Here is a 26,430-nt window from a genome sequence, read left to right as displayed (position 1 = left end):
CCATTTTTTTCTCAGTCTATGAAGTTTGAAGTTCATGTTGATTTTAATATTCTACAAGAAAGCCACTACATCTTAAGGACAAAGTTTGGGGGCATCTACTGAATAACTATATGCAAATACAAAACATTCTCTGTCATCTAAATCTATCCTGGTTGGGAAAAAGAGTGCTCCAAGCAAGAAGTTTGATATCTGTCTTAATTTGATAGCACTTTCTAAATTGAAATAAATTGTAGAATAAAATACAATAAGCAAAAAACAGAGCTAAAATAAAAAATCCTTTCTTTGATATTTCAGATGTTTCTTTGATATTTTCAGTACCTTGAGACCAGTGTGAACATAAATTATCTTACATAAAAAAACCAAAATGGAATAGCTGAAAGAAGGGAAATTTAGGATATTTCTCAAAACTTTATTTGGCCTTCTCTGCCTTCTACCTGCTGTGTAACATTGAGCAAGTTGCATAAATTCTATGGGTCTCAAATTTATCATTTCTATAGAGTTCTCTTCTAACCTGGCAAAATTTCATTTACTGTCTTTGCTAGTGATCATCACTTCATAGACTCTCTAGCTATTATAGATTATGCAAAGCTGGTCATATGAGGGGGTATGGAATCAAATTGTCTAAGAAGTACATGGTCTCCTAGGAAGATTTTGACTAATATTCCTCTATTTCCTGGGATTCAGAGTTAAGGAGATTTATTGTTATAAACGAAGGTGTCTGTGAGAATTACCAGGAACAAGAAACGATAAGGGGACTCGTGGGGCACCTTGGTGGCTCAGTCAGTTAAGCATCCTCTCGATTTCGTCTCAGGTCATGATCTCACAGTTTGTGAGTTCAAGCCTCGAGTTGGGCTCCTCACTGACAGCTTGGAGACTGGGATTCTCTCTCACTCTCTCTCTCTCTCTCTCTCTCTCTCTCCTCCCCTGCTTGTACAAGCTCCTTCTCTCTCTCAAAATAAATAAACAAACTTTAAAAAAAAAAAAAAAAAAGGAAATGATAAGGAGACTCATAAGGTAAAATTACATTGAAGAAAAGGGGAAGTAAGATCTAAGTTAGAACAGACATTTTTAACCTGGGGCCTCAAGAATAGAATTCATGTTCATACATTTGAATAGGGAAAAATGCATTTAACTGATTTTAGTATTTTCATTGTAAATATACAATGCGGTTTTATGATTTTGTGACCAATAGAAATCACAGATAATTTTCTCATATTATACTTTTTCTAAATATCTTAAAATGAGTAACAATTAATAACACTCATTACTCTTATTTTTAAATTATATTAGTAGAAATGCCACTGAATCTGGTTGCTTTGTGCATTATAAAGGAGTGTATACATCAGACTTTTGGATTTTATTATATTTTGATTATATATTTATTATATTTTATTATATTTTGATCAACAAATTTCAGTGTAACTAGTTTCCTTAGTAATTCTATGTATTTTATTTTGTACCTTTAAGAAATATTTTGAGAAGAGATCCAGAGGCTTCAGCAAGCTGTTCAAAGTGTCCATAGAACTAAGACATGTTACGAACCCCTTGCTTAAAAGCCTAAGCTCTTGGACAGCTACTTTGGGTATGCTGGAGATCACTCCTCTGGTCCTATAACCCAACTCAGTGGTAGTGTTCTAGGAAATAATACTGAACACAGTCATGCAGGCTATGAGAAACCCATAGAGGAGAGCACAGGGCCCCCCAACAATAGCCTTAAAAAGGTGGAAAGAGCCTTTATGGGAATGAGAAGAACTTTTTCTTTATTAGATACCATGTGGTAGCAAAAAATGTTCCAATCTGCACTTGGGAAGAGAAGCTGAACTGACCGTCCCATTAGATGAAAAAAAGCCCATGGTCTCTTTTGGGAAATAAAACATTAGAGAAGCACCGCAAGGCAGTCACTGGACCTCATATCAGTGCGGCAGTTGGGTGCCTGAGTAACAATTTAAATATTTTAACTCAGTGGAGAAAGTTATGTTTGTGAAATAGAGAAATATATCCAATTGTGGTGGGACCCAATGCAGTGGATAAATAGGCACCTAACTGAGTCGAGAATACAGAAAATGCTGAAAACCTTTTAGCACTTTTGTCTTCCAATGTCCCCCTGTTGTGGATCCACATAAACGGAGAGAGAGACAATTTAAGAGCAGTAGTGGTCCTGTTTCAATCAGTTTTTGCTAACAAAAATAAGAAAACTCAAGTTAAAGTTCTTAATAATAACTGTTATCCCATTTTACATGTATTCAGGAATTAAGATAAAGAAATTATGTCACTTTTCTAAAGCCGCACAGCAAGTTAAGGATCAACCTAGGATGAGGACAGGGCTTACCCATTGAAGAAAGTTGTCTCCAGTCATTTACACTAATCCTAATCTCCAGCCTGTTCTCTTTGTGGTTAAACCCTGTCAGGAGAGACTTTTCTAAAAGCTGTTATGACATTTAAGGTCACACTACTTTGGGCCTTGTTTCCATATACGCCTGATCTTTGGTCTTTCCATGTGTCATAGTTTGAGCTCGACCCTCAGTTTTGCTCAAGCCGCAGAGATCCTGATGATGAGCCCTTACTGACTAGAATACTAAGAGCAAATAGCAATAGTGTAGTTTAACTGTTGGGAATTCTATATATCCATAAATGCAGTTTGTTAGGGTAAGGTTGTCCCTATCTCCTTCCCTCACACCACCTGGACTGCCTTCTGAGCTTTCTTCCTCCTTCAAAATTTCTTCTAATTTAATTAACTCAACTGATATTTATGGATTGTCCACTGTGTGCTTGGCACAGTATTGACTCTGGAAAACAAATAATGGGCTAAGGAGACAATAGCTTTTGCCCTCAGGGAGCAACAGGGCCGTGGGGGAGATAGCCATTTTTAAAATGTAATAAAAATAACAAACACTACAGAAACATAGCACACACAACCCACTATAAGAAGTGGCATGAAAGAGAAGATCACAATTTAATGAGATCTACTGGGCTCAAATGGGAGATTGAGGAAGGCTTTGTTGAGAAAGTAACTTTTTATCTGAGAACTGAAGGCTGATAAGTGCGAGGTATGGGGAAAAAATATGTGAAAAGGATGTTCCATTTAGAGCAGTTTGAGCAAAGAGCTAAAAGAAAAAAATAACTATTTTCCCAGATTGTATGTGATTCAGCTTATTTCAGTGCAAAGGTTCAGAAGACGGGCAACAGATCTGAACTCCTCAATGGCCAATACTCCAATATAGCTACTATATTATCATTTTTAAATAGTTTAAAGCCACATTGCTTTATGGTATTGTTTAGCTCTTCTCACAATTTATACTTTGTTACTTGGTTTTTTACAGCCTGGTGTATAGTTTATCAACATAAATACTTTGCATTAATGATTTGCTTGAGTTTTCATGAATGCTCTTTGGGCCTCTCTAAAACCAGAAATCGAAGTGTGGAATAGACATATGTATTCCCATAGCTAAGTATGTGAACCCACTCCTGCTGTACCAGCCTATAAGGAACAATGGACATGGCCACTTCCCAAATCTTTGGATTGTAGATTTATAAAATGTCAAAATCACTTAGTCCTAATATCTCATGTTCTCTTGTAGACAAACAGAGCAGAAAAACAAAAACAAAACAAAAAATAAACTTGCTGCTTTCTTTTGTAGACATTTGTTGTGACATACGATTTGGCCTAGCAGTCATTTGCACTTATATTCTGAATAGAATCTTTTGACAATGGGACTCACCAAAGGAATTTTATTTTACTGCTAGCCCTAAGTTCTCAAAGTTCTCGATACTGCTACAAGAACAATTCCAGGATAGAGTCAAGAACTATCATGGTATTTTTTAATTCCTTGGCATCTTATGCTAATCCTTCTACCTGTATTATTAATAAAGCTTATTTTTTTTTAATTTTTAAAACGTTTATTCATTTTTGAGAGACAGAGAGAGACAGAGCATGAGCGGGGGAGGGGCAGAGAGAGGGAGACACAGAATCTGAAACAGGCTCCACACTCTGAGCTGTCAGCACAGAGCCCGACGCGGGGCTCGAATTCACAAACTGCGAGAGCCTGACCTGAGCCAAAGTCGGACCCTCAACCAACTGAGCCACCCAGTGCCCCAAGCCTATTTATTTTTTAATGTCCTCATCAATATCATTTTATGTGCTAGTGTTCTTAGCCCAAGACCAAATAAATTGCTGCCTTATGTATGTTCCCTAATACTTTTATAACCACTATTATATTACCTATCTGTTTTTATACAATCATTTGCTTATATTTCTGGAAGTTAATAGACCCATTCTATATTCTTTTAGTTCTATGTCTCCTACAGAGCCTAGCTCAGTGCCTGCCATACAATAAGCACTGAAGAAGTAAATAAGATTCTAGACACTTCTGTGCAATAGATCATTTCCTTCACCTGGCTTCTTCCAATCTACATTGTATGTTATTCAAACTAGCATTCAGAATAATCTGATTACAGACCATAATTCTCCCCAAGAAGTGGGGGTGTTTTCATCAGTCTTGCCCATTTTTTTTTCTTGCAACGTCATTGGAGTGAGTTGAACAGGCAGCCTGATTCCACACAGAGAGCAGTCTTATCAACCTCCTACAGCCTGTGAAGCCCTCAGTGTGCCTCTGTCCTTTTCCACAAACATGAAGCTCAAATTCCCTATGGTGGCCATCGTCTTGGAGGTTGCCATGATTATTTTATTTGGATACTTTGTCGAGTATGAAACGGAGCAGATCAATCTCCAGCAACCTAACACCACCAACTCAACAAAAGTGGACAGATTTCTTGAGTTACATTCTCGTGAGTAGGCAATCTACTTCTTATTATACATTTTGGGGTTTTTAGAATGTGAACCCATTTGGGGGACTTAGAATGTGAACTCTGAATTCTGTAACCACTTGAGTGCCACATTGGAACTCAATTTATGATACTTATGAGTGCTGAGGGTATTATTATAAGTTTGTGCTGAGGTATCTGGTCCATGGCAATGGTCTCTGTAGTTAATGTGTTTGGATAGAATCTGAGTCTATTAAAATATCAGCACAAGAAGGCAAAAATTAAAATAATTGGTCAATCTTTTGTGTTAACTACATCTGCTAAATGACATTAACTCTCCCTTAAATTGATCCCTAGTTTTGTAAGGTATAAAAATATCACCCACCACCCCACAAAACAACAACACAACAACAGAGTCAAAAGTAATTTTCAAGGAGAGAGTAGAAACAAAGTGAAGTATTGAGAAGGGAACATGGATTTCATGTGGGGGCCCTAAGGTATAAGAAGTGGTATTATCAATGGTATAGGAAGTAAATGGATGTACCCTGGGTTTTATAATGCTCTAAAAGGAAAGTAATTTGTTCCTTAGCAATGGGAAGAAAGTGTGAGCACCTAACATATTTTAAAAGCAGAATCCTTCCTCCGGAATGGTAGCTGATGAAAAGAAGGTATATAGTTTCAAGTTTGACGGGGAAGGCTATGAAATAGTTAATATAACGTTAATAACTACTGTTAACTGACTGCCTATTATGAGCCAGGCATATTCATTACATCATTAACCAGGCAGGGAGGTGATAATATATCCCTATTATATACATTGTATTTTTTTAATAAGGCACACATAAATTTTTTATTAATTTATTAATGATTAAATTTATTAATTTATTAAATGTTTAAAATAGTAGCAATGCGTATTAAGGTTCTATAGCATATATCTAAGCTTTTTAAAGACCATATGACATTCATTCCCTCATTGCTACATTTTTTGAGGAAGTTTATATAACAGGGAGTGTTCTCATGCAGACATCATGACCTACCACTGTTAAATGACTCAGCCATATTACCGCCAGATAAAATATTTTGTGGAATGGCCCTAAAAGCTACATGATTATGGTTATACATACATATTTTTTGTTCTACATTTTCTACATTTTTCCCTACATTTCAAATTGACTCACACAAAACTTAGGTGACAGCGTAAGTCATTAGAGAGAAGATTATTTAACATTCACTTATTAAGAAATGTTCAAGTCAGACCCTTGGGGGTACCTGACTTGTACCGTATGAATTGCACCAAGTGGGGGGATTCCAGTATGGGGAAGGCTCTGCTTCTGCATGAGGAACTCAACGTGTGTTACAACAGTTCTCAGATGCAGTGTGGCAAAAGTTATGAGTTTTTCACAAATAGGTGAAGCAGAATATTAATTTATATTTTAAGTAAAGTCAATTAGATATGAGTTTATTCATCGCTTGCATCCTGCTATGCTTTTCTGCATAGTGGGGCAATACATGGTGTCACACAGCCCATCCCAAGGCACAGCCACGGAAGTCTGTGGCACATCTGAATATCATGTTTCATGTCCTGAATGACTCCATAGACACTCATTTGAGAAACAAGCTACACTCTATGATTTTTTGGCCTTCATGGCTCCTGGCAAGGTATTGGTCACACTGCTGAAGCAAATAATTTGACAAGGAGTGAAGTTCTACTGTGACTGTCTGCTAATCCTTGTTAACATATAGACAGAGCAGAGAAAAGGAGAGTTTAAGGAGAAGGCCCTTTGAGGCCTGTCAACATTTTATTAGAGATTCTGCAGACACACATCTTTAATATCTATGGGACATTAAAGCCATGTCCATGATCATTTTGTACTCTGTTACATTAAAATCCATTGGTCTCTCTTGCACTTTTTTTTTTTTTTTGTAATTTTTTTTTTGTTTTGAGAGACAGAGAGAGACACAGCATGAGTGGGGGAGAGGCAGAGAGAGGGAGACACAGAATCTGAAACAGGCTTCACGCTCTGAGCTGTCAGCACAGAGCCCGAAGAGGGGCTTAAACTCACGAACTCTGAGATCATGACCTGAGCTGAAGTCAGACGCTTAACCTTAACCGACTGAGCCACCCAGGTGCCCCTCTCTTGCACTTTCAGTAGAGCTTTTACCAAGGTGAGATCTTGTTACAGTGTGCATCAATCATTTGAAAAATACTGATTCACAGTTATGCAAATATTCCAAACATGGACATATTCCATCATATAATAACAGAAGAGGATACTTGTTAATATCACCAACAGTCTCACCAGAAAACCCTTGAGAACATCAGGAAGCTGATAAGTTCATAGTGGCAGACACAAACTCTGAAATTCTAATTTTTTTTAAGTCAAAATGTATTCCTGGCAACAAATACTGTCGATTCTTTTCACTGAAAGGACAGCCTCCCCTCATTTTTTAGACAATGTCAATACCTGTCTGAAAAACCATAGTTTATGTCAGTCTTTATTTCAAGTAAAAATAGAGTTCCACAAAAAAAAATTGCTCATTCAGTTGGTACTCAAACAATAACAAAAGTGCCATTTTCCTGAGATGACCACATGTCTCAGCAGCGCTTTATGTACAATTGCATTTCAGCACACTCTCCTACAGAATAGGAAAAGGACACGTAGAAGGAGTTCAGTAGTGAAATTGATAATTTTTGCTGCTTCATAAAAGAATTCGTAATTAAAACCTGCATTTTTGGGGTGCCTGTGTGGCTCAGTCAGTTGAGCATCTGATTCTTGATTTCACCTCAGGTCATGATGCCAGGGTCGGGGTCAAGTCCTCCACCCCCCCCCCACCTCTGTCAGGCTCCACTGAGTGTATGGCCTGCTTAGGATTCTGTCTCTCTCTTTCCCTCTCCCTCTCTCCCCCTCTTCCTTGCTCCCCTACTTGCACACACTCTCTCTCTCTCTCTTAAGAAAGAAAGAAAGAAAGAAAGAAAGAAAGAAAGAAAGAAACCTACTTTTTTTCCTGCAAGTGAGTGGACATTAAGAACACCATGAGGTGGGTGATGAGTATTGAGGAGGGCACCTTTTGGGATGAGCACTGGGTGTTGTATGGAAACCAATTTGACAATAAATTTCATATATTGAAAAAAAAAAGAATACAATGAGAAGGGGTGCCTGGGTAGCTCAGTCAGTTAGAGTCTGACTTCAGCTCAGGTCATGATCTCAGAGTTCATGAGTTCAAGCCCCACATCAGGCTCTGTGCTGACAGCTCAGAGCCTGGAGGCTGCTTCAGATTCTGTTTCTCCCTCTCTCTCTGTCCCACTCGTGCTCTGTCTCTCTTTGTCTATCAAAAACAAATAAACATTAAATTTTTTTAAAAAAAATAAAAAAGAATACCGCGACAACCAGCACACTTTGATGCCACTGCTTTCACCCAGACTAAAGTGCCTGTAGTTTTACATATATTTATTTCACCTTCTCTGGAAATATTAGCACACACACACACACAAAAGCAAATTACACTGTATAATTATCATGAAAATAGTTTTCACCTCTCAGATTCCCTAAAAGTGTCTCCAAAACCCCCAGATGTCTGCAGATCACGCTTTGGGAACCACTGAAGATATAGGTAAACTGACAAAGGATGTACACAGCACTAGACATTATTTTATGAATTTCAATACCAGTAATGGATTAAGTACAATGATTTATTTTTAAAAATCTACATTTAAGAATTTGTTTCTATATTTACTCAGATACTATTCAGTTCATTTATTACCAAAAGAGTCAGCAAATCTAGATATGTTATAGGCAAAGAGTAACTAATTTGTGCAGTGTAAATGATTCCTAAAGAATTGCTTGCTGTTACTCTAAGTGTTACCTGGAATTGTTACTATTCCTGAATTAACATACTGTCTGTAGTTTGTAACCTAACAGTAAGATATCAGCCTCCAGTAGAACCCTGTGTGTTGCCTTTGATTGAATAGTTTTTGTGTACTGGAAAGGACTGGAAGCGATGGGCACAAATAAAACCCAAACCCTAGTAGTTAAATACCATTCCCCACTCAGAGGCGCACTGGAGAAATTGTTGGTTCAAGGTCAGGGTGAAGAAAGACAAGGTAAGCCAAGGGTGTAACAGCTAATGGGAGGATGCCAAAAGAACACAGGATCCTGTTTGAAGCAGCACCAACTAGACAAGTTGAGGATAAATAGAGAGTTAAAAATAATAATCAGATGGTAATAGTAACTCATTGAAATAAAGACAAAGGAGCCAATGAACCCATAGAAATATTCCCCAAAGCAGGTAAGGGGAGAAAGAGGAAACTCTTCCTCACAAAAGAATGCCACCTAATTAATACAAAAGGAATAATAGATATAGAAAATTATAATTTTAAAATTAAAAATGTAGTAATTGATTCCAGCAAGACTCTTCAAGGAATGCAAGAACCATTATGTGAAGTTACTGGAGAACACACATTTAAAAGAATTGCCCCACAGACTACTTATCCTTTACAGGGCATAAGGTACATTTATGGTGAAGAGATCTGGCAGAACAGTCTTAACCACGTGGTCAAATTTACCATCACCAATAATAGGACAAAATTTATGCACCACCAGGTGTGGTACAATGGGAAGTACACAGCACTATCTGTAGAATATTCTTCCCAGAATAGTCTCATTCTAATTATGGCGAAACAGTCAAACAAATCCAAATTGTGGGACATTCTATGTAAAAGACAGAACAACACCACCAATAAAAAGCATGTGGGAGAACCGATCAAAATTAAAGAAAAATAAAGACACATGACAAACAAACAAACAAAAAAAAATGAATGACAGTTGAATGGATAATGAGTTAAAAATCCTATAAAAGAACAATTTGGGTACAGTTGGGGAAATTTGAATATAGATACTGTATTAGATAATATTATTGTATTGATGTCATATTTCTTGGATGTGAGGATGGTGTTATGGTTATTTAGGAAACTCATTCTAAAGAGGTTGGGGGCAAAATGTCATCCTACTTTCAAATGGCTTAGGAAAAAAAAAAAAAATATATATATATATATATATCTGATGAGAGAGAGAGAGAAAAAATATAGAAAATAGGAACAACTGATAAATCTAGTTGAATAGTACATAGATGTTCATTGTACTATTTTTCTAAATATTTTAAATATGTGAAATTAAAATATTTGGGAGGTGGGGAGTAAAGATGCCACCCTAAGGATACCTTCTTCTCAGAAAAGATGAGTTCAGAATATAATCCCAGTGGTTCCAAGGACTGGAACTCTAGAAGAGCAAAAAAAGTTACATGCCTGGCAAACACCATGCCAGCCCTTAACCGTTAAAAAACAAAACAAAACAAGAAAGCCACCAGTTCTAATTGGCCAGCTGAACAATTTTCACCACTTGATCGAGAAAAACAGTTTTTCTGAATAAGGTCCTGATGGTCCCAGTCAGACAAATTCTCAATGGTCCTTACCAGTGATCCATTTATTCCTGCTTATCTGAGGCATTTCCTGAAAAGGTACAGGTGCCAGACTTTCTGCTGGGGTCTGTTAGCCACATCATGATTACTGCCTTCACACTTGGATTCACTTTCTCTTGAAAGAGTGCCTTATTGGCAGTGCTTGCTCAATACTCTATTTGAATAAATGGCATGCGAGCACATAGAATAACAAAACAAACACATAAGCAAAGAAAATAAAATAAGGGAGGGTATGCGCCATGTTATAGCAGACGATCTGGTTCTTGAAGGATGTATAGAAGTTTGTCAGGTAAAGAAGTGTTGGGTTTGGGATGGAGAGGACATTCGAGGCAACAGCCATATGTAGGAAATAGAAGGAAAGGAGGGATCTGATTCATTCATTTGGTGCTAGTGGTGGTAGAAAGTGAGTTGGAATCATCGGTTGTATTTTAAACATGTTGAGTTATCAGAGCTTGCAAGATATCCTAACACAAGATAAAGGTGGATGTAAAACAGAACAAAAACATCAGACATTGTCACATTTACCGGGGAGACAAAAATCACACTCTACTGAGAATATGTGATTCAGACAAGTCTTGGCAATTCTTAAAACCTGTTGGAAGACTTTACAAAAGTTCAATCTCCTTTTCTTCTACAGAGAATACTTTATTCCTTTGATGGCCTTCTTACAACATAGAACTAATCTCATGGCCCTCCCTCCAGTCCCCACCCACAAAATCTTAGAGCAGGATAAAAGGTAATACATAATCCTAATTGTTTATAGCTCTTTCTTATCCATACTTTTTATACAGAATCATGATCTGTCAAGAGTTTTCACAACTTTGTGAGCTCTCTATAGCAACTTAAATAATAGATGAGGTTCTTAAGCCCCCTTGTGGCGAAAAGCAAGAATAAGCTTTGAGGGGAAAAAAACCATCTGAGCACACAGTTAATAGATATGGTCACTTAATACTTCAAAAACCAAACAGGTTCATGTTAGTTGACCACTGCCCATCAACAGGTCTTGTAAAGCCCCAATACCAAAGTTGTCTGGGTATATATGAGATGAGGGTGGTCAGCCAAAACGCTGGCATAGGTGAAATAGTCATCAATCTGCCTTATCCAACTAGGACTGCACAGCATTCTTCTCTCTGGTGCAGGCTACCCCAGGAAAAGGCTGTGACCTTGACAAGAATATTTTCCGGAGAGAATTGAGAGCTTAAGACTCTCATGTAGCAGGACTCCCTACATCCAGGGAAATGGAAAAATAAGTTATCCATTTCTAAAGGAGGTATCTGGGCAGCGTATCACAGCATCTCCTACAGCAGACAAACCTGAGTGCCATCGTCTCCCAACCTCAAACACACTGTCTCCTGAGCCTAATGGTAGGACAGAGGTAGAAAGAGCCAAAGGGTAGTAACATGTCTCTGAGAGCCTGGGAGGCCAACACTCTGCCTTCATTATTTTCCTGTTAATCCCTACAGTGCTCAATGCAGAGAGGAATTGGTGGAGTCAGGCCTGGATTCAAATTTTAAGCCCACCCTTCAGATGAATTAATTGGATTCTAACATCAGTTTCCTCTGAGATACATTTCTTAGGAATGTCCTCTCTCATGCCTATTTTCACTTAAACCCCTGGCCACAATGATTAATATTAATCCAACATTTAAATGTTTTCTTTTTGTCTCTCTGTTTTTATATTTGTGCCCAATTTGACCTCAGTTTGCTTTGTGTATCCATTAGGTTGAACCACAAGAAATTGCCAATAATTTAATCATTTTCATTGATAATTTTAATGCAAAATTTTCCATTTCATGGGATTCAACCAAATGCATGTCTCGCTAATGAAGCTATCCCTTTCTTGAGGGAAAAGCCTATGTTTCCACTATCTCATATTTGATCATATGTTTTATTTGTTTTTGACCCTATGTTTTATTTATATAGTGCTCTACTGCACACTCCTTCCCACACAGGTTATCTCACACAGAGTTCCTCTGTGAAACAGGGCCTTTTCAGTATTGCAGATGAAAATACTGAAGCTCAAAGAGAGTAAGTGACTTGCCCAAGGTCACACAATCATGTAATAGAACTGGGGGACCTTAGCTTACATTTCCAAACACTAAGTAAAGTATTTGCTCCTCGAGAGGATACAGCATTTTTTTTTTTTTTTTTTTTTGCTTTGGTTTAGAAAGTGCTAACAAAGACATTATCATACTGGACTTCAACAATAATCTGGTACTATTATACAGATTTGATCATTGGAGACTGAAGCTCATTCATTTAGTCATTATTGCCTCTTATCTTATAGGCAGATTTTTATGCCAAATCCTGGAGAGCAAAAAATGAATATGTTCTAATCCCTTCAGTCAAGAAACTCAAAATCTGGTGCAGGAGATAAACACCTCATCAAGGAACTCTTACAGGGTGATGCATGCCAAATATATGCTAACACAGTGTGTCAAATGTTAAAGTTGAAGTATGTACAGAATGCTGTGTGGAAGAGGAAATATTAGTTTTCCCTGGGAGTACTAGGAAGGTCTGCAAGAGGGGGTGATGTTTGCATTGTTCTGTGCAAACTTTTCCTCAGGTAGAAAGGAATGGAAAACTCTTCAGGGAGAGGATGAAAGGCACACGGGTAAGAGAGCACATAGTATTCCAAGAAAAACTTGAATAGTTACCCAAGGTCTCATGATTGGTAAGGAGCCAAGCTGGCACTGAGACCCAGCCTTTGGCTGCCCAGTTAATGCTGTCTCTTTGCAGTGTTTTACGTAGAGGATGTAAAATTTAATAAATGGGGTATTTCATGATGTAACATTTTCTTAGTTCTCCCTTAACGCAGAGTTTTTTTCCGCTACTTTTTTTTTTTTTTTTTTTTTTTTTGCAGTGTTTCAAGATGTACATGTAATGATATTTGTTGGGTTTGGCTTCCTCATGACCTTCCTGAAAAATTATGGCTTCAGTAGTGTGGGCATCAATCTACTCATTGCTGCTTTGGGCCTCCAATGGGGCACTTTTATGTGGGGGATCGTGCACAACCATGGACAGAAAATTCACATTGGAATCAAAAAGTGAGCATCCCTTATTTTTCAACAATTGTGTTTTCAGAGCAATTGTTTCTCTGCTTAGTCTCTTGTCAGTAAGCCTCTGAACCAGCTGGCACATTGTCCCCCTTAGACAAGAGAAGAATATTGGGATCCTAGGATGTGAATCAACACCTTGCTGTACTGAGCAGGGTCATACATTCGTGTCTATATCTTCTCCAGTTTGACTTTAAAGATAAGAGAAATCCCCTTTCATAAAAACATTATTCCTTCCATCTCAGCTACAGGGGGCAAAAATCCTCCTTTAGCTACTTTTCTATATTTACATTTTGAAAGGTAAACACTGTAGATAATGTAAAAATGTAAAAAATGTAAAAAAATTGTAAAAAACATTTATCAGATCAACAAAAATAAAGGAAAACCTCAGTGAGATCAAGAACAGGTAGGTCAAAATAAAGGAAACATTGGAGCTGCTAGAGAGCATGGAAGATGGAAAGTGGAGTGTGTGAAAGGGTGCCTGGGAGGAGTGCCTGATGGGGAGCAGTAGGGGAGCAGGGCTTGCACTCTGGATAAAATGGTGCTATAGTAAATCCCTACTCTCAGTTTTATGTTGGGTGTGCCTTATTCTTCAATGTATTCTTTCCTTTTTTCCCTTAGCATGATAAATGGAGACCTCAGTACAGCCACAGTCTTGATTTCTTTTGGAGCTGTCCTGGGAAAAATAAGTCCAACCCAAATGCTGGCCATGACAATACTAGAAATTGCTGCCTTTGTTGGCAATGAATATCTGGTTGGTGAGATATTTGAGGTAAGGATTAGAGGATTTATACTTACTAGCTTTGGACATCAGTTCTGGTTACACCTAATGGATGTCCACTCTACATAGGGACAAACATCAGTGAGCATGATAGCACAGCAAGTATAATTATACCCATCACTTATTCAAGTGCCTATCATAAACCAGGAGTCTCATCAACGTTGCCTCATTTCACTGTCACCGCCACACTATAACCTGGGTATTATTAGTTGTTACAAATTACAACTAGTCATCACAGATACTGAAAAACTGTCCCAAATATGGATTTAAACCCAGATTTTTCTAACTCCACAACTCTATTTATTACATTATATTTCCTATCAATGATCAATTCCTATTTATATTTCAACTACTAGGTGACCTTGCCCTTCCTAAGACTTTTGTTAAAGCCTAAATTTTTCCCCTACCTTTAAAAGCTCATTGATTCCCCCTAAGAACAGTCAATAGAATACTTCTGGGCACTCTCCAGTACTGAACATTTAATTCAACAGCAAATAATTTTTTAAATTTTTATTTAAATTCCAGTTAGTTAGGGTGGCTCAGTTGGTTGAGCGTCTGACTCTTGATTTTGACTCAGGTCATGGAATCAAGCCCTGTGTCAGGCTTTGCACTGCGCATGGAACCTGTTTAGGATTCTCTGTCTCTTTTCCTCCCTCTGCTCCCTCCCCTGCTCGTGCTCTCTCTCTCTCTCCCTAAAATAAAAACAACAAAAACAAAAACCACAAAACAAAACAAAACAAAACTCCAGTTGTTTAACATATAGTATAATTTTAGTTCCAGGTATACAACATACTGATTCAACACTTCTGTACAACACCTGGTGCTCATCAACAAATGCTCTTCTTAATCCCCATCAGTTATTTAACCCATCCCCCCCATCCAACTCCCCTCTCAACAGAAAATATTTTTGACAACTTTCCAGGTGTCATGTGATTGTGATGACAGAAAAAACAGTGAAGGTCCCTGTCTTTATAGAGTTTACAGTCCAGTGAGAGAGACAGACATCAAATAGATAATCATGCAAGACCCACTCACCTATAGGCACGTGCATACACACATACACATATACACAAATATTATTATAAATTGCAATACATGCTATGAAAAATAAGTAGAGGGGGCTATGAGAGAACATAACTGGAAGACCTAATTTAGATAGTGGAATCAAGGAAGACCTCTCTGAGGAAGTGACAGTTAAACTGGACCTAAAAGGTACATAGGAGTTTATCAACTATGAAAGTCTTACATAAATTAATAAATGTGTATCATTTTCCTACCTTAATTGTACTTAATAAGTATAATAAGAGCTAAGCAGCAGGTTTGGCACTCTAAACTTTCCCTCTAGGAACAGGAGAATGTAGAAAACTTGGTCAAATTCATACAGTGTCCTCAAGAGGGAACTAAATAGATCGTTTCAAGTGAATCTTGGACCTTTTCTGGCTTTCATGTCATCATATAACAGAGTGAAAACATATGGGAAAGACTCAGGCTTTTTTAAAGCTTCAAGTCTTTGAATTGCAATGAAATGAGCTTTAACTGTAATGTCAAATGAATGCAAAAACCTTCTGTTTTTTTTTTTTTTTTTGAAACAAGTGCAGTGCATAGTTATTTTACTAAGAACTCCCTAACCTGGAGAAGTAACCTAAAATGAATGGAGTGTCCACAAAGACCTACCACTTTACAAACGTGGTCTCACTAAGTCTCACCATAGCTATACTAGCTGGGTAATATTTCCCACTTTACAGAAGCAGAGATCCAGAGAAATATGGTAATTTGTCTAAAGCCACATCGCAAGGAAGTACCTGACCTAGGATTGAAAGTCAGTTCTGCGTGTCTCCAAAGCCTGTATTTTTTTAAATTTCATTATCCTGTTTTATCCTTTCTTTGACTTATATTTTCTTTTAATTTTTTTTTAATTATTGTTTAACCAATGAAGCAGTCCTTTCATTGACTTTCCTCCCAAAGTGAGACTCAATCTCACCTCTAATAACGTGCATGTTTTGGTCCTCAGGCCTCTGACATCGGAGCATCAATGACCATCCATGCTTTTGGGGCATACTTTGGCTTGGCGGTAGCAGGCATCCTGTATCAGCCAAGCTTGAGGAAGGGGCACGAGATGGAGAAGTCTGCGTACCACTCAGATCTGTTTGCCATGATTGGTGAGTAGAGGTGGACTCGCCTGATTCAGTTCCCAAGGCAAACTGCCTCCCTGCGACTGTCTTCCATTTCCAGAATTAATGTCCCTTTTTGTGGTTTCCGGCAGGGACTCTTTTCCTGTGGATGTTTTGGCCCAGCTTTAATTCAGTCATCGCTGAAACTGGAGAGAAACAGTACATGGCCATCGTAAATACATACTTCTCTCTTGTCGCCTGTGTGCTCACAGCCTATGCATTTTCCAGCCTTGTTGAAAAGAGAGGCAGGCTTGATATGGTAAGGGCAGATTAACCACCATGGAAGTTTCGCTAAGTGATGTTGACGATCGCTCGGATGCGCAGGTCATGTTTGCATCGCTGCTGGGCCGCCGCAGGAAATCACAACACGGCAAACCTTGCAGAATATTTTGAAAAGAGCACGCATTTGTTTCTTCATCAAATTTGTGTTGTGGCAAATCAAAAAGACTGTCCTCAAGGAACTGACAGTCTATTACGGAATATAGTCATGCAAAAATCAAAGATTTGAGACATATTTCTTTAATGATAGAGTTGACTGTCTCCAAGGTCTTAGAAAATTTTCCTTAGAAACAGGACTTGCCAAAAGTAGAAAAAGAGAATGAGGGAGGAGGAGGGTGCAAGTTGATTCTGTTTTCCTAAGCTGCAAATGTCCCTCTCAAAGGAACAACAACTAATGACAAGGTAGGATCCTGAGTAGGACCCTGGAAAAGGAAAAGGACACTAATGGGAATATTGGTGAAATTCAAATAAGACTTTTAATAGTACTCTATCAATGCTAATTTCCTGGTTTCATGATTATGTAAGATGTTAACATTAGGGGAAACTGGGTGAGGGATATATGGAAACTGCAGTACTTTTGCAACTATTACATGAGTCTAAAATTACTTCAAAACAAAACATTTTTTAAGATCCTCCCAAGTTGGTCTCTTGAGATTTTGACCTGTGAGCTAGAGAAATGTCAGTCAAGGAGTAATCTGCACATCAGCGGCTCTTCTTTTCCAGCCTCAGGGAAGAAAAGGATATTGTAATTTCTTCAGGCATAGCCAAGGACATGGATTTCAATGCTGTACAAATTGTTTAATGAAAGAAAATTAAAAACAAAAGAAAAGAAAAAAAACACACACACACAGCCCAGTCCTGCTCTTTTAAAACACTGATGAACTTTCTTCCTTAGGCAGATCAGTGAGAAGATAATCTTTCTGATGAATTCTGGTAAAAGGAAATTGGTCACTCTTTCCACCATATTTAAAGGTTCTCAGCACGGTGACACGTGTGAAAGCTGTTGTCTTTCATGTACAATGTGCACATTTTGGTGTCTCTATATTCCTTGAGTGTTGGAATATCATGGACTCCGCAAAGCACACAGCAACCACAGACCTCTTTTGGTTCATGATAACCACAGATGCATCCCCCAAACTGAATAAATAGATATAACACTGCTAGAATAATTGCACTACACTCCCAAGCCTCCCACTACAACCTCGTTTGTTTTTCCTCAAGTCCCTCCCCAAACTTGTCTCACTAACCAGATCACTCAGGCACTACCAAGGAACCCCAGCAAGAAAGATATCAAACAGCTGCTTGGAAGAAAGGCCTTCTGTAATTACAAAGAACCCTATTTTTAGAAAAGAATCCATAGCCCTTTGAACTGAAGAATGTGCCGTGGAGTCCATCCAACCCTGGATACATTCCTTCATTCCTTCTGAAGTCTCCTTCGTTCAGCTCACTCCATTCGTGTGTCTGTGCTCCATGCAGGTTCACATTCAGAACGCAACCCTTGCTGGAGGAGTTGCTGTGGGCACCTGTGCGGACATGAAGATCCACCCGTATGGTTCTATGATCATTGGGAGCATTGCAGGAATTGTCTCTGTGCTTGGGTTCAAGTTCCTGACTGTAAGTATGACAAGTGCTCTTAGTCAGACTTTGATCTGAACCATCATCTTCTGACATCCCACCAATAGAGAAAAGCTGGGAAAATTCCTTTCATCAGCATCTCTCCTTATTTCAGGGTCATTTCCCTTCCTGTCAGAAATACCACTCACATTTCAGTGTACAATGGTTTCTGCTGTCCTCTGACTTCTTCTGTGTACCAGGAAAGAATTTGATATCAATTATTTATAAATTAGTGTGAACTGAATGTTAAGTACTTGTGTTACTTTCCTCAGGGCAGTTCCATTCAAGTTTTTGTTGTTGATGACGTTTGTTTGTTTTTGTATAATGAAGGACTCTGTGTCCTTTGAAGGGGATTTTGGATATCAGTAGGTAAGAAGGAGGAAGAGTTGAAATCACTCACTTCAAATCCATCTACTAAAAACTGACATGAGTAGTTTTGCCACCAATGTATTCAGACTCTTTGACTTAAGTGGGATTTAGATACGGATGGCAAACTGGGCTATAGTAACATTTTCCTGCCTTGTCACTGCCTTCAGTTATAAAACTCTGTATGTCTAACAAAATAACAAAACTTCCTCTTTTTACAATTTTAGCCATTTTTTACCACTAAACTGAGGATCCATGATACATGTGGTGTTCATAACCTGCATGGCTTACCTGGTGTGGTAGGAGGCCTCGCAAGCATTGTGGCGATAGCCTTGGGAGCATCTAAGACGTGAGTTAAAGAATGGGTTTTCCTGCACCCTGAGGTTGATGATTTTTTTTTTTTTTTTGCTTTTGGTTTTGGTTATCTGTTTATTTTGAAAGAGAGAGTGAGCAAGGGGAGGGCAGAGAGAGAGACAGACAGAGGGAGAGAGAGAATCCCAAGCAGACTCTGTGCTGTCAGTGCAGAGCCTGACTTGGGACTTGACTTCACGAACCATGAGATCATGACCTGAGCCAAAATCAAGAGTCAGACAATTAACTGACTGAGCCACCCAGGTTTTCCAGGTCTGATGTTTTATCTCACTCTTGGAGGAATCTGGTAATGAGACAGCTTTTACTTTACCAATCCAGTCCACAGTTCGTAAGTATTGTCCTTACTGAAGCAAAAGAGACACAATTGAGAGAATAGAATTGTAAGGGAAGATGGTCTTAACTTAATGTTATTAACATTGGTTGGTTGGTTGGTTGGTTGTTTGTTTTTACTTAACGGTGTTATTTTAAATTTTTCTACCATAGGCAAGTGTCTTCTAGCATATTTGGCAATTTGATAATCACAGTCAGAATACAGTAGGCTTGCTCTTTTAGTTGCTCTCACCAAAATGAAGGAGGGGGCATCTGTGATGAGCTGAGCTGCCATTTCATATAATCAACACATAGAAGAATGAATTCACATAATGTAGAAAGCAGCTGGATCTGGAGAATCAGGAAGACTGGCATATGGCTCAGGCTTTGCTATTGACTAATTATGGGGCCTTACAACTCACTCAGCCTCTGTGGTTCTCAATTTCCTCTTCTATAAAATGAGAGAATCATAGTATTTAGTCTCTAAGATCTCTTCAACTCTAAACAGACCTAGATTCTTCCCAAAAGGGGCATAGGATTTAAATGGCTGGAGGAAGAACAATTATCAGTCAAATCCAAGACAGTAAAAGTGATGTCATAAGCCATCAGTTGTCACTTTTAGGCAACAAGATTGGAACAGTTTGATATGAATGTTATCGATGCAAAACAGGTAGGAAGATCACACAGTCCAGATCACTCAGAGATTAAGTAAGGAAGAATCAAAATGCTCAATTTTTAAAGCCAATTGAAAGCATGAAGATAAGGTGAATATGTTTGAAAATGTATCAAAGTGACTCCTGACTAGAGCTGAATAATTTGAAAAGAAAAATTTCTTTAATTTTAACAGATTAAAATTCAACTCTGTTGAGACCAGTAATGATAAATATTTGAAAAATTAGTTTAATCACATTTACTACTCAACAGAAATTTGCTTCTACTTTCATGTGTATAGTTGACCCCTTTCTTCTGTTTGTTTTCTTTTTTTTCCCCTTTTGAAAATTTGGAGAACAACCCCAGAATTATCCATATTTTTTTGCAGTTCTCTCCAGGACCTAACATCTGTGGAGACTAAATGCGAACATATTTTAATGCAAATCAAACACAATAAACGCATGAGTCCATGAGCTCAACTCCTAAATGCTCTAGTGTGTAAACACTGCAAACACTCTTAAGATGTCACTCATGATTAGACATAAAGGAATTCTTGAGCATCATGCTTGTACCAGTTCCATGGATGTAATAAAACAAGACTATCTGGCTCTCACAGGCTGGGTCTTGCTGGGTGGCCAAATTTGGGGAAGGTTCCATGGTTGAGAGTCTAGTGCTTCGGTATTCAGGTTTGGCAACCACTTCTCAACTTACTCAGGGGGATTTGGTGGTGGGGGGAGAGGGGAAAGCGGAGGGGTTGGATGATGAGCCTTGGAAGGTCTATTCACATGGGTGAAATCCACATACATCTTTCCTGGGTGAAATTCACATACATCTCACACACCAGACAAAATATTTTGGCCAAGACCCAAGACTATTTACTCAGATGTTTCTATTCAGAATATGAAAATGCAAATCAGGTTTCTTGGTAAGCATTGAATAAGAAGTAAGTATTCTTAATGTTTATTTACTTTTGAGAGAGGGAGAGAGAGAGAGAGAGAGAGAGAGAGACCAAGCATGAGTGAGGTAAGGGCAGAGAGAAAGGGAGACACAGAATCCACAGCAGTCTCCAGGGTCCATGCTGTCAGCACAGAGCCTGGTGTGGGGCTCGAACTCACGAACTGTGAGATCATGACCTGAGCTGAAGTTGGATGCTTAGCCAACTGAGCCACCCAGGTGTCCCAGAAGTAAGTATTCTTAAGGGACATCTGCGTACATTATGGCAGCCTAATTCTAATAATGCTCTTAATGTTTATTTTCCAAGCCCATGTAATCTTGGAAATCTTTTCATCAAAAAATATTTTTTAATACCTTGGAAAAGATTTTGGCAAGTTCTGATAAAATTAACAGGCAGTTTACAAAAGAAAAAAATCAAATGAATAAATATATATTAAATATTCAACCTCACTAGTAATCAAAGAAATGCAAATTAACACAAGTTACTAATTTTTCAGTTACCAAAGTGAAAGATTAAATGAATGATGATACTGAATGGTGGCTACAGTAGAATAATGGGGATTTTAATTATGCATTTTTCTATTTGGAAAAGCCCTTAAGAAGTATATAAATTTTTACTAATAATTTCATTTTACTAATAATTTCATTTCTAATTATTTTAGGGAAATTATTGGACAAATTCATAAGCATTTCATAAGAGGATGTGTTCTCATGGCATTTGTAAAAATATGAAACATTGGAAACAACCCAAGTATCTAAACTATAGAGCTATAATTACAGTACATTTTTACAGTGTAGTAATTGGTAGCAATTGAAATTATGATCCAGGTCTACATTTACTGACATCAAAGGGCACTGAAGATTTAATGGCAAAATCAGTCTTTTTTTTTTAAGTTTATTTATTTATTTTGAGAGAGAGAGAGAGCATTCACACACACATGTGAGCAAGGAAGGGGCAGAGTGAGAGGGAGAGAAGAATCCCAAGCAAGCTCACTGATGTCAGAAGGGAGCCCAACATGGGGCTTGATTCCATGAATTGTGAAATCATGACCTGAGCTGAAATCCAGAGTTGGATACTTAATAGACTGAGCAACCCAAGTGTCCTGGGAAAATCAATATTACAACATGATTGCATTTTGTAAAAATATATGTTTATATTTTACATTTTTATTGTGACTAAGGTTTGAGGGAAATTAAATTTTTTTCTTCATTTTCTGGATTAATGGTTTCTCATGTTTTTACAATGGTCTCATATTTTTACAATGGTCATTTTTTTTTTATATAGTAGAAAAAATTTAAACACTTCAAATGAAGAGAAAAAACGAAATCTGAGTTTAGTGCCTTCTGTCCTTTGGATGATGATGAAACACCAAGATACTCTCATTTTCCAAATGTTTACTTTTCCATAAACACTCATTCAGTCCTTCAACAGCTATTTATGAATTGCCTGCTAACTGTGAGGTACTGTGATAAAAGGGTATTCACACTCCTAGTCCTTTTGTCACTCATATAACAACCTTATGCACTTCAATAGCTTTTTATTACATTCTTCCATTCCCAAAAATTATGAGGTATTTTTTTTTACTAATTTTATTTTAAGGTAACTACATCTAAGATGACTTACAGAGTTTTTTGTGTTTTTTTTTTACTGTATTCAATGAGTTGTCTCTATGATATATGCTAAAATTAACTTTTCTGATTTTATTGATTTTTTTCAAATTTTTTTTTAGTTTATTTATTTTGAGGGAGGGAGGGAGAGAGAAAGAGAGAAAGAGAGAAAGAAAAGGGGAAGCACAGAGATAGAAGGAAAGAGAGAATCCTAAGCAGGCTCCTTGATGTCAGCACTGAGCCCAGTGAGGGATTCCAACTCACCAACCATGAGATCATTACCTGAGCTGAAACCAAGAGTTAGATCTTAACCCACTGAGCCACCCAGGAGCCCCTGATTATTGATTTTTAAAATTTAATTACAATTGTTTCTGTTGGGATGGGGTGGGGAAAGATGGAAACTCATGTTGCACATTATTCCATCCTCAGTGCCTAAAAGAGAATGTGGCACAGAGTGAGTACTCAATAAATATTTGTTGAATGAATTGGATTGAGGATCAAAACCTGGTACTATATTTTTAGAAAATATTAAACTCTTTCTAAGTTAGATCTTTTCATCCCTCCTAAAGGGAAAGGTAATTTTTCTTATGTGCTTATAAGGACTTTTTAACATTGCTCAAGAATTTCAAAGAAAATGAAAATAGGAAATAAAAAATTGTAACAAACATTTGTTTGCTGGTGTAATGCTGCCCTCTGGCCTGAAGATGGCTAGCATCCATTCCCTCAGGAAATGAGATTTGCTAGTTGGTAGCCTGGAAAACAACATTCTTCTTTTCTTTTGTCTTCCTAGGTCTACCATGGCCATGCAGGCAGCTGCTCTAGGTTCTTCTATCGGAACGGCAGTTGTTGGAGGGCTGATCACAGGTTAAGATGAAAAGAAAACACTCCCATGTACCTCATTCTGTCTGCATAATAGATAATAAACATATCGAGTGGTAAATTTGAAAATGTTCTAAACTCTTGACAGTAAAGTAATCGTGAATCATATAAGCTCAAGGGGATGATTGTATAACTAGAAATATATATATATATATATATATATATATATATATATATATATATATATATCATTTAAGATTTTATTTTTTTCAGTAATCTTTACACCCAGCCTGGGGCTCAAACTTACAATCCTGAGACTCAGAGTCTCTACTGATAGGTAGAGCCAGCCAGGTGCCCCTTATCTCACTATTTTTATTACCTATGCAAATAGATTTTCCTCTTCAGCATCCTAATGTGACTTTTTTTCTCCCTCTTCTCACAGGTTTAATTCTCAAGTTCATTGTCCGTGGACAACCATCTGAGAGGAACTTCTTTGATGATTCTGTTTATTGGGAGGTACTGAACAGTGTTCTTTTCTTTTTTTTTTTTTTAATTTAAACTTGAGGTAGTTAACACACAGTACAATATTGGTTTCAGAAGCAGAATTCAGTGATTCATCACTTACATACAACACCCAGTGCTCATCACAAGTGCTCTCCTTAATGCCCATCACCCATCTAGCCCATTTCCCACCCACCTTCCTGCAAAAACCCTTAGTTTGTTCTTTATCCTTAAGAGTCTTTTATGGTTTGTTTCCTTTTCTTCTCTTCCCCTCTCCCTAACTGCCCTCACCTTCCCATAGTTACGTGCTGCCTCAATGGATAGGGCATGTGACCCTTGATCAAGGGGTTGTGAGTCCAAGTTCCACATTGGGCAGAAGTCTCATTTACCAAACAAAGAAGTCAACCAGATTTAATATAACTTAAAAAAAAAATTCATGTTGTTTCTTCATTATTTAATTGTGGAACCTGTTTTTAAGAAATCAAGAATTTACCCTCTTAGGAAGACTTACACACACAAGTTTTTATTCCTAAATGTGATGATCCAATGATTGGATAACTGAAGTTTGTTTGTTTTTTTAAATTTTTTGTTTACTGTTTATTTATTTTTGAGACAGAGAGAGAGCATGAACGGGGGAGTGTCAGAGAGAGAGGGAGACACAGAATCTGAAACAGGCTCCAGGCTCTGAGCTGTCAGCACAGAGCCCGACACAGGGCTCGAACTCACTGACTGCGAGATCATGACCTGAGCCGAAGTCAGACCCCTAACAGACTGAGCCACCCAGGCGCCCCTGGATAACTGAAGTTTATCCCAACGGTTTAATGAAAACTATGGTGGCGTTTACATTTCTTACTTTTTTCTTTACAAAAGTTGATATTTTGAATAAGATACCAGGAAGATGAGTTTTGGTTTCCACTATTGGTTAAATTGCCTGAAAATCTTTAATAGTAGGATTTTTGAGACTCCCAAAATGCTGCTCTTAGGAAGAATCAACCAAATTTAGACTTTGCTTCTTGATTTCTTTCTCATGGAATTCAGGAATCAAATCTAGGAAAGCTGTCTTGCTCCCTGCTACAGTGTTCTAATTAAGGATGTAAGTGATGACTATATTAGTGAACGTTTTGTTCAACAGAAGCCTAAATGTCTGTCGGGCATCCTTTTGATAAAATTGGATAAACTGCCTATTTATAGAGAGAAGTTGAGACAATGTGTCCAGGCAGATAAAATCAGAAGTTATGGTCTTTTCCAAAGCAGAAAGGACATGAAGAAAAGACAGAATATAGTTGGCCAATATTCTTTGCTCCTCTGAGAGCAATAAAAAGCTACTCATAAAAATAATATGAATCCTGAACAGTGGCATTAGATTCTATACCATATATAAGAGTGGTCAAAAGCAGATAGAATATGGAAGGTCAAAGAATCTCATGAGAGGATTTACAAATAACAAAACATCAGCCCCCTTCTATCCTCCAGTGTCTACTCATTACTCCATTCACATTTCCCCCAAATTATTTCCTGCAAAGCTGAAGAGTGATAGATATTTTGATGTATTCAGTGGGACTTTCAGGGATAACAGGTTTGGGAAAAAGAATGCAGTCAGGGTGAGTGGGATAAATGTTTTTGTTCTTTTATTTTTCCCCAATGCAAACAATTTTTATCCCCAATTCTTTGTAAGCTTAGATAATAATTACAGAATATACCTCTGTTTCAGTACTAACCTCTGAGAGCCCAAAGTGAAAGAAATTAGTGCCCTAACCTTGTTTTCTTTAAATGTCCTCAAGGTCAGCAAACAAGACAATCATCAGCACATGTGACAAACACAACCATCCGGAACCTAAAGACTAAACACCTCCTGTGCCCCAGCTTCCTTTTCCATTATCTAGAATCGTGTTTAAATTTTTTAAAAGGCAGCATCCAACGAGAAAATTGAACAGAATGGATAGGTCCTGAGCCCCAAATGTCCACTGTAAAAATTCTTCACACAGACTGGTGCTATCTCTTGATACTCAATGATTGTTTAGTTGGAAGGATGTGGCTTATGAAACAGATGTTCAAATGGATTCTCTTTAGGACTCCCAGACTACTTCTGCCAGTGGGTTGGTATAGGGTGAAATTCCATGTATACTCTTGTATATATTTTTTTCCAATAGAGGTAAATTTACAAAGAAATCAACACACTCTGATTATGTAAGATTCTTAATATGCATACTATGTCTTCAATCCCAAAATTGTAAAACTGAAGCCAATAATATAATATATAATAAATCTATATAAGAGATATGAAAGAAAAGTATTGTGTAAAGCAAGAATATAATTGTTTTGATGGTGCTTTCTTGATTTAAAAATAGTCTAGTTAGTAATGTTATGTCTTTGCTTGAATTCTTGTCCTAAATTCCTTTTGCATGTTTACTATTTGCAACAAGAGCTCAAATGCTATCTGACCAAAGTCTATTTTGTATAAAATTCCAATAAATTAAATGTTATTTTATTATAAATTAAAACATTGTCTTTGGCTCTCCTTTCTTTGGTGTTTGGAATTCATTTTAGTAACAAGCACACACACACGCACACACACTCTCCTCATATTTAATTCATATTCAATTCAAATAAATTATTACTATATATTCACTATAAAATAATCAAGTTAATGTCTCACATTATAGGGTAGTTTTTAAAGAACTAAGTTTTAGAAAAGGTAACTTACATAGTCATAT

At 37.5% G+C, this 26,430-nt stretch overlaps 1 protein-coding gene across 2 annotated transcripts; it reads left to right on the top strand.

Annotated features, from left to right (window-relative positions):
* Nucleotides 1-4,572: 4,572 nt before the first annotated feature.
* RHAG (Rh associated glycoprotein) lies at nt 4,573-26,209 on the top strand. 2 transcript variants are annotated; one of them, XM_049653788.1, is made up of 10 exons: nt 4,573-4,785; nt 13,099-13,282; nt 13,913-14,063; nt 16,084-16,231; nt 16,336-16,502; nt 17,999-18,136; nt 18,730-18,851; nt 23,187-23,260; nt 23,658-23,731; nt 25,498-26,209. In XM_049653788.1, exons 1-10 carry the CDS (start codon nt 4,629-4,631, stop codon nt 25,528-25,530), a joined length of 1,248 nt encoding a protein of 415 aa, XP_049509745.1. In that variant the 5' UTR covers nt 4,573-4,628; the 3' UTR covers nt 25,531-26,209. The 2 variants fall into 2 exon arrangements, with proteins under 2 accessions (XP_049509745.1, XP_049509746.1); XM_049653789.1 differs by lacking the exon at nt 4,573-4,785 and adding an exon at nt 10,729-10,972.
* The last annotated feature ends 221 nt before the right edge of the window (nt 26,210-26,430 follow it).

The sequence above is a fragment of the Panthera uncia genome, assembly GCF_023721935.1.
Source record: "Panthera uncia isolate 11264 chromosome B2 unlocalized genomic scaffold, Puncia_PCG_1.0 HiC_scaffold_24, whole genome shotgun sequence".
Classification (NCBI taxonomy): Eukaryota; Metazoa; Chordata; class Mammalia; order Carnivora; family Felidae; genus Panthera; species Panthera uncia.
This window is presented reverse-complemented; position numbering and strand designations above follow the sequence as displayed.

What these genes read in the sequence shown, in the direction of transcription:
- RHAG (XM_049653788.1), top strand. Translation starts at nt 4,629, where the DNA reads ATGAAGCTCAAATTCCCTATGGTGGCCATCGTCTTGGAGGTTGCCATG. An exon ending in AGAGAGGCAGGCTTGATATG is followed by an intron (nt 16,503 to 17,998) that starts GTAAGGGCAGAT and finishes TGCTCCATGCAG; the next exon opens with GTTCACATTCAGAACGCAAC. An exon ending in GCCTTGGGAGCATCTAAGAC is followed by an intron (nt 18,852 to 23,186) that starts GTGAGTTAAAGA and finishes TTGTCTTCCTAG; the next exon opens with GTCTACCATGGCCATGCAGG.